An 8,785-nucleotide genomic window follows, 5' to 3' on the forward strand; every position below is an offset into this window, starting at 1 on the left:
TGCTGCACAAATTTTATTCACATTTATTTTTGCTTTTAGTGTGCTCACAGAAAATTAGAACACCTTAAGCAGGAGTTTAATAGCAATTTTTGTAAGCAAAGTTACATTCCATCTCTAAGTCAAATTGGTAAAACCTTCTCCAGTATTTACAAAAGAAAGAGACAAGATGCTACACAAACATTGCATCTGATAGAGATTCCTTAATTAGTCAAAGACCATTGAAAAGCATTGTCTGCTGTAATCAAAACATACCACAGTATATAAACAGTAACCATTCCACTTATCACAGCTTGGTTGAGTTCAAAATTGCTTAAAAGGTCTTCCAGGATGAATTTGTTTTCGTTATCTTACAAAAATGAGCGGGTGGAAAAAGAGCTGCAAACTTCATGTGCTTCTTGAGATCAAGATTTCATTTGTACAATAATCACAGTTAAAAACACCCCGCCTATACATACTTACACTTTATTAAGGTCATAAAACCAGCAATAAACAATAAAGCCTATACAACTTGTATTTCTACTGAATCACTGACTGGTACAGCTAATGAGAAGTGAAAAGCTCCTATGATTTCTTTTAAATGACTTCCTAAACCTAGCGCTGGGAATTTAATATTTTGTCTCATAGTAAAAATGACTTAGTGTTGTAAATCGCATGGTACTCTCGTGGTACACAGATGTCGGTCATTTCATTCCAATTTTTTAAGATTACTGTTTACATCAGTCTGTGGCACAATTGTGCCACCTATTCCATCCCCTGCCCACCCCAAAAAACCCTTCATTTACATCTCAACTTTTCCCCACCTCCTTCATACCATGGGGATGTCCATACATTTTGACAAGTTTACATTTTGTATAAAAATGCAAAAACAAAAACATTTAATACTGATGCAAAAAATATATGGCAGAGCGTGGATGTATTTTTTCTGTAGTATTACATTTAAGCCACCCACCTCTGCCCGTTGGAATGGTAGTAACAATGGACCGAGATGGGTTTTGTGGAGGGGGTTTTGTGGAGGGGGGAAGGGTAAACCAAAAAAAGGAAAGCTTTAAAATATCCCTGGTTGTAGACAAGTTCTTCAAAGCCATCAACTGGCACCACTCCAACATACAAACAGGGAAATGTTCTTTGATTATCTCTTTCTCCTTTTTTAAATTTAAATTTCTTCTGTTTTGCTCTGAGTTTCCAGCTTTACTCAACAACAGCCTCTGCAGTAACAGGGGCTTCTGGACTGGATGCAGCCTCTGTTGCAGGTGCAGCCTCCTCTGAGATGGGAGCTTCCTCTGCAGCAGCAGGCTCAGCTGGCTTCTCTTCTGCCTTTGGCTCCTCTGTGGCTTGGGCTACCTTGGCCTCCTCAGCGGGGGCTGCTGCTGTTTCCTCAGGCTTGGCCTCTGCAGGGCTAGCTGCTTCCTTAGCCTCCTCCTCAGCAGCAGGTTCAGCCTCTCCCTCAGCAGGCTTGGCCTCCTCACCCTCTGCCGTGGCCTCTGGGGCCTCGGCTGTCTCAGCCTTGGCCTCATCGGTGGACGCAGCGGCCTCCTCACCCTCTGCCCCATCGCCAGTCTCCTTTTTGGTCTTCTTGAAGGAGAAGCCGCTGAGCTTGAAGGACTTTTTGAATGAGAAACGCTTCTTCTTCTTTTTGGGGGTCTCGTTGCTGGTTGAAGCCGTGGCTCCCTCCGGCTTGGTGGCCTCACCCTCGGCTGCTGGAGACACTGTCTCTGCATTGTCTGTCTTCACCCCATCTACTGCCTCCACTTCTGCAGGTGCAGCCTCCTCTTTTGGAGCCTCCTCAGCTGTGGTGCTGCCATTGGCCTGCACCTCTTTGCCTGCCTCGGCAGCTGCAGGAGAGGCATCCCCATTCACTTTCACATGGCCATTTTCCTAAAGAGAAATTGAAGTCTTATCATACAAGAAGCAAACGTGGAAATATAACGTGTGGCATGGACCATTGCCACACAGTTACACAAGGGGCAGTAGACACCACAAATTCAACTGAGACAAAAGCATATAGCCTCATCTCAAGTTTTAACCTGTTTAGTATCACTGGGCTTTTAGGCACGTGCGGCGGTAATTACTTTGCATGTTACGAATTCAAAACAATTTTTTTGCGATTCATGATTGAAACATTTCCCCACTAATCACAAGCGAGAATGAGCTGATTCCAGCAATGACGGAGACAATGTTTGGGGTGTTTCACTAGGGGGCGATGCGCCTCTGCCAGTCTCTCCAATACCGAAGCACCAACGCAAAGCAGCTGCTCATTAAAACAGCAGATGCTCATTAATAAACCCGACTATGCAGAGCAACGTCTAGATGGATATCTCAAAAAACTACACAGAACCTTAAAACAATATATATTTTTTAATAGCAATATCGCGTTCATAAATACCACCCTTTCCAACACTTATAAGATCTACAGGACGGGCGCATTATTCGAATGTGGCTCCCCTGCCTTCAGTGTCATAGTAACCGTCCCTGCTCTCTACTCGAGCATCTGTAACAAAAGGCGAGGTGATGTTAGCTAGACCGTGGCAAGCCATTGTTGGCGTCGTGCATCTCCCCCATTCACTTACCGATAGCGTCAAGTTATTACATTTGTGCTCAGTTTTAAATATGATTTTGATTCAAAACATGATCGATCCAATTGCCATTTAACAATACATGGCTACCTATGGACACTACCTACAATGTGATACCAATTCCCAATGTCTCACAATCGGACATTTCAAACAAAGGCTGTAACCCCATTAAATGGTATGAACATCCCCACATCGCAAATGAATCAATGAAAACGCGTGTTTAATTTACAGCGTTTGTCTCCAAATAATTATCCAAATCAGTTTGCCGTAATAGATTTTTTTTTAAATTAAATTTCAACTCAATTATCAAAATGTTAGATTAAATAGTACTGCTTATATAGAACATGTAGACTTGTGAATCAATGTTTTCCCATCGTGGTCGTTTGCTCCAACAGCCCGGCGTGCGTCTCCATAAGTGCCCACAATAACGCAGAGAGAACTTTTACGCAAACCAACGGTATACATATATTTCCTTTAACAAAAGCAATTACCTGTCCATTGGTCTTGGTTGGTGAAGCGGCAGCCTCTCCAGGCTTTTCAACCGCGGTTTCGCCATTTGCAGCTGTCTTGGAGAATTGCGCTCCCATGCTTTCGCTCCAACAAAGAAACTCAACAGATCCAAAAAAAACGAACAAAGACCACTAGCCTCTTTTTTTAAACGCAAGCTCTTTGCGAAGGTTCCTCTTTGAAAAGTTTACTGGAGAAGCAATCAAAGTCCAGTCGCAGTGAACAAAATGGGAAAATGTCAAAAGAAAACCTGCCAACTGAAGAGAAGTAATAAAAAATCCCAGATTTGTGGTTTTCGCTGTAGACAGGGTGGAAAATGGAGAAATTTCCCTTGTTGCTAATAAGAAGCGGAGTCCAACGCCCAAGTGCACAGATGAATGAGCATTCCGAGCGATGACGGCATCCGCGCTCAGATCTAGCCAATCAGAGTCCTCACACAGAAAGTGGGCAAGGCTTAAAAACGAGTGAAACAATGGAGTTTTTTCAGATTGTAACAAATATGAAAAAAATTATCTTGTCGCGGCAACAAATTTTACTTTCAAAATCACAAAATAAAAAAAGTCGACCCAGGTAATTTGGGCAATTATGGTGCATACAGAGGTTTGAAATACGTTCTAATCACTCATAACAAAGTCATACCTAATTATTGTTTAATAATGATACATTTGTTAGTGTGACATTGTTTGTAACAATTTCATCTCAATTATGTAATGTGAATATGAGGAATCGGCATTTGCGTTAGGCAGAAATTGGTGTTTGGCTTTTTGGCTCAGTGAGCTCGAGCAGCCACCACCTTCAGAACGTGCTCTGAATGCAGCCAGATTCACTTGAAACAGACAGTGTTCATAGAAGGTATATTTAGTGGTGGCTGTTTTTCATATTGAAAAAAATACTGCTTATGTGAGACAATCAAATATTGATAAAATGCACATTTCAACCCTTTGCCATCTTGTAAGAAATTAATTTCAAGTCACAATATGCACCACATTTAAGTTACGTTTATATATATTTTTAATTTAAGATGTTTATCTTTAATAAAGATACCGTCGAATGGATTGCATCATTCTATGTATTCTACAGTTTATAAAACGTAAGTTAGGATATTAATAATGAGCAATTATGGTGCCGTTTTCCCCTCAATGTACACCGTGTGTATACACAATAAATTGACTGAACGAATAATATTTTAGTGTCCCGTTATGCCTACCAAACGAAACGAGAGGGAGGGGCGACAGGCGTAAATTAAAGCTATATAAAATGCAATAGCCTTGGCTACTGAATACATGTTTAAAGTCAGGGGTTTCAAAAACGTTGCTGTGGAAATTCTAAAATGTCTTGACAACATGGTCGGTCTAACTGTACTTTCCCTCATTGATTACAATACTTATTGCATGGCTGTGATATATGTGTATGTAGTCTACGGAGAGAATCATACTTGGATTTATTGAACACATTTTATTTTTTTCTAAACTCAAACATTCAGTGTTCTATTGTCTTGTCGCTCGGAATCATCATGTTTCCATGGTAATCTGACTGGCAAAACTGATGTCAAAGCTTCAGGGAGAGGCGAGTAGTAGACTTGCACAAAGCTTTCAGCGCACGGTCAGCGTCTCAGCTGAGTAGTGTCATTCGAACGCGGTATGCAAAACTCCACTGAATCTTGAGGAGGGTGAATGAGAGAACTCATTATTGAGCGTATTAGAGCCCAAATGGTGGGTGGTGAGTTGTATTTTCGTAAAGTTAGGTCTTCGGATATTTTATTACACTCAGTGGCCGTATTCGAGATAATCAAAACGTAATGCATCATGGGTAAATTGTGACTGACTGCTGTACAAGTAATAATGGGTAGTTATTTATGATGCAATTTTCTTTGTAGATCTGTCAGTCGGCTGTCGCCTGCACTGTCGGCTGCAATGTCGAACAAGCCCAATGAGAAGGACATGACGCGGCGATTCAATTGTCATAAGTGGAGATACTGACTGCAATGTAAGGCCAAATCATTCAGGGGATCTACTATGCTGAGGACACCCCTAGTTGACTGATTGCGGAAGTTGCATACTTTTGACATTATGCACAACTATTTGGAGACTAATTTGGAACCCAAATGGTCATCATTCTGCTTTTCTTCTCTGCTTTTCCAAGACACATTAGCTGGACTGAAATATACTTTTACTGTATTGAAGATCTTGTTAAATATATGTTCTCTTGTGAATATTGTTGGAGATGTTTATTTAGTGAACTTATAAGATAAAGTTAAACCTTGATGTGTTTTTGCCTTACTTTGCAAGCCATATTGGTTTGTGTAAGGATCCAGAAATATTATGCATGATATGATTTATCACTAGTGCATTTCATCACTAGTGTGTATGTCTGTCTTTTCGTCTTGCATTCATTTTGCAACTTGCCATATTTCCATTGTGAAGATGTGTGGTAACAAAAGCACAGTAAAGACGACCATCTCCTATTCACACTTCCCTGTCTGGCCATGGTTCTGCAAAATAGTTTGTCCACAGTTTCATAGTTGTGGTGTTACACAAACACACACACACACATTCCCCAAGTTGGACAAATAGCTTATGGCACTTTGCTTATTTCACTTATCTGAGAGATAGGAATGGTGACAAATGATGGGTGAAGACTTTCTCCTCTCAGGTGACAGGTCAGGGGCAAAGAGCCTTTCAGGGTCAGTGATAGAAGTGATAGCCATTCTCTCTCTCCCTGCACATTCCTTTCTTAACAGCTCCCCTTGGAAGAATTCTGCTGAAATATCCTCTGTGTACAACGTAGAACACCAAATAATGCATGCAGATCAAAATTAGGCCGATACCCGCTAATTATCCAAATCCAGAAAAGAGCCGTTCAATTCTACAACCACCTAAAAGGAAGCGATTCCCAAACCTTCCATAACAAAGCCATCACCTACAGAGAGATGAACCTGGTGTCACGACTTCTGCCGAAGTCGATGCCCCTCCTTGTTCGGGCGGTGTTCAGCGGTCGATGTCACCGGTCTTCTAGCCATCATTGATCCATTTCTCATTTTCCATTGGTTTTGTCTTGTCTTCCTACACACCTGGTTCCAATCTCATTCATTACATGTTGTGTATTTAACCCTCTGTTTCCCCTAATGTCCTTGACAGAGATTGTTTGTGCATATGCTCGTGTATTATGGATTGGTGCATGATGGGTTTTTGTACCCACTTTTATTTATTATGTACTTTGGTTTTGGAGTTTTAGTAATGTTATTAAAATACTCCATTTACACCAAGTTCGATTCTCCTGCGCCTGACTTCCCTGCTACCTACACACACGACATTACACCTGGAGAAGAGTCCCCTAAGCAAGCTGGACCTGGGGCTCTTTTCACAAACACAAACACACCCCGCAGAGCCCCAGGACAGCAACACAATTAGACCCAACCAAATCATGAGAAAAAATATATAATTACTTGACACATTGGAAATAAATAATTAATTCCTGACCACTGTGACGGACCCAAACTTAAAGAAAGCTTTGACACTCAGTGAGCACAGCCTTGCTATTGTGAAAGGCCACCGTAGGCAGACCTGGTTCTCAAGAGAAGACAGGCTATGTGCACACTGCCCACAAAATGAGGTGTAAACTGAGCTGCACTTCCTAACCTCCTGCCCAGTGTATGACCATATTAGAGACACATATTTCCCTCAGATTACACAGATCCACAAAGAATTTGAAAACAAACCCGATTTTAATAAACTCCCAAATCTACTGGGTGAAATAGCACAGTGTGCCATCACAGCAGCAATATTTGTGACCTGTTGCCACAAGAAAAGGTCAACCAGTGAAGAACAAACACCATTGTAAATACAACCCATATTTATGCTTATTTATTTTCCCTTTTGTACTTTAACCATTTGTACATCGTTACAACACTGTATATATACCTAATATGACATTTGTAATGTCTTTAATATTTTGGAACTTCTGTGAGTGTAACGTTCATATTTATTGTTTATTTCACTTTTGTATATTATCTACTTCACTTTCTTTGGCAATGTTAACATATGTTTCCCATGCCAATAAAGCCCCTTGAATTGAAAGAGCAGTGTGTTGGGTGAGATGACATATCACAGTAAACACTGTGGCAGCCAATCAGGAGCTACAGCCACTTAGAGTAGTCACTCAGCTACACTCTTGAGCTCTGAGTCTCCCCCTTGTCACGCTCTCAGCTAAATGATGGTTTAACAAGCCCCAGTCATTTTGGCAGTGGTGGAGATGGGAGGGGAGGGAGGGAGGGGGGTTCTGCAGAGGGGAGGAAGTGGTCTCCCGAAAGTTTCAGTTACTCACAGCACAGGCTTGTTGACATCTAGTGATTGGCCCTAGGGGGAAGTGAGTGTTCAAAAAGGTACAAGATTTGTAGTGCAATTGCAGCACCGAAATACAGTCAACTGTACTCTCTTGTATGAGCCTGATAAAGAAATAAAATCAAATTGTATTGGTCACATACACATGGTTAGCAGATGTTATTGCGAGTGTAGCGAAATGCTTATGCTTCTAGATCCGACAGTTTAGCAGTATCTAACAGGTAATATAATGTATGTAAATGTAAATGTAATGTAATGTAATGTAATATCTAATAATTCCACAACAAAACCTAATATCTAACAAATTCCACAACAAAACCTAATACACACAATCTAGTAAAGGAATGGGATGAGAATACATGAGTATAAAGTATATGGATGAGCAGTGACAGAGCGGCTAAGATGCAATAGATAGTAAAGAATATATAGTGAAGGATACAGTATACAGTATATACACTACCGTTCAAAAGTTTGGGGTCACTTAGAAATGTCCTTGTTTTTGAAAGAAAAGTATATTTCTTGTCCATTAAAATAACATCAAATTGATCAGAAATACAGTGTAGACATTGTTAATGTTGTAAATTACTATTGTCGCTGGAAACGGCAGATCTTTATGGAATATCTACATAGGCGTACAGAGGCCCATTATCAGCAACCATCACTCCTGTGTTCCAATGGCACGTTGTGTTAGCTAGTCGAAGTTTATCATTTTAAAAGTCTAATTGATCATTAGAAAACCCTTTTGCAAGTATGTTAGCACAGCAGAAAACTGTTGTTCTGATTAAAGAAGCATTAAAACTGGCCTTCTTTAGACTAGTTGAGTATCTGGAGCATCAGCACTTGTGGTTTCGATTACAGGCTCAAAATGGCCAGAAACGAATAACTTTCTTCTGAAACTCAGCAATTTAGCAATTGCGCTAACATTAGTTTGTAACTTCCTTCAAACTACACACAGAGACATAAAAATGGTATCCACAAGTTCACCTGGCTCTGGAAAAGTAGATAAAGGGCTTCATTGCCAAAATCCCGAAGTATACCTTTAATATATAGTGATAACAATCTGTAATATCTAGCTTTCTGTTAACAACAGCACCAAAGTATGACCAGAATCACTGAAATCCTCTGAATACAGATCCACACTCTCTTTGTTTACTTTTTTTACTTCCCTGTTTCTTATTGGTTCTGTCAATGTTGACTTTTTTCTATTGCCTCATAGGAAAACATTCAATAGCCTTGCTCTGAGCATTTCTTCAGCATTTAGGAATGCAATAATTCATTTGTTTAGGGTCAATGTTGTGTAACGGCACTGAGGGCAGGAGGAAGCAGAGAGGTGAAGGCACTGGGCGATGGAGGGAGAGCTGTGAA

The 8,785-nt window shown here is 40.6% G+C and overlaps 1 protein-coding gene and 1 long non-coding RNA gene across 2 annotated transcripts; one reads left to right on the plus strand and one right to left on the minus strand.

Moving 5' to 3' along the window:
- On the minus strand, positions 1-3,422 carry marcs (Myristoylated alanine-rich C-kinase substrate). Its single transcript, NM_001140490.1, is given in 2 exon segments — positions 1-1,875; positions 3,065-3,422. Coding segments are annotated over 2 exon segments (783 nt in total). The 5' UTR covers positions 3,161-3,422; the 3' UTR covers positions 1-1,188.
- Positions 3,423-4,381: 959 nt separating this feature from the next.
- On the plus strand, positions 4,382-5,873 carry LOC106571347 (uncharacterized). The gene is made up of 2 exons (XR_001320912.2): positions 4,382-4,792; positions 4,957-5,873. It is a non-coding gene; the product is annotated as an uncharacterized lncRNA (long non-coding RNA).
- Positions 5,874-8,785: the final 2,912 nt, after the last annotated feature.

Source organism: Salmo salar, chromosome ssa15 (assembly GCF_905237065.1).
Source record: "Salmo salar chromosome ssa15, Ssal_v3.1, whole genome shotgun sequence".
Classification (NCBI taxonomy): domain Eukaryota; kingdom Metazoa; phylum Chordata; class Actinopteri; order Salmoniformes; family Salmonidae; genus Salmo; species Salmo salar.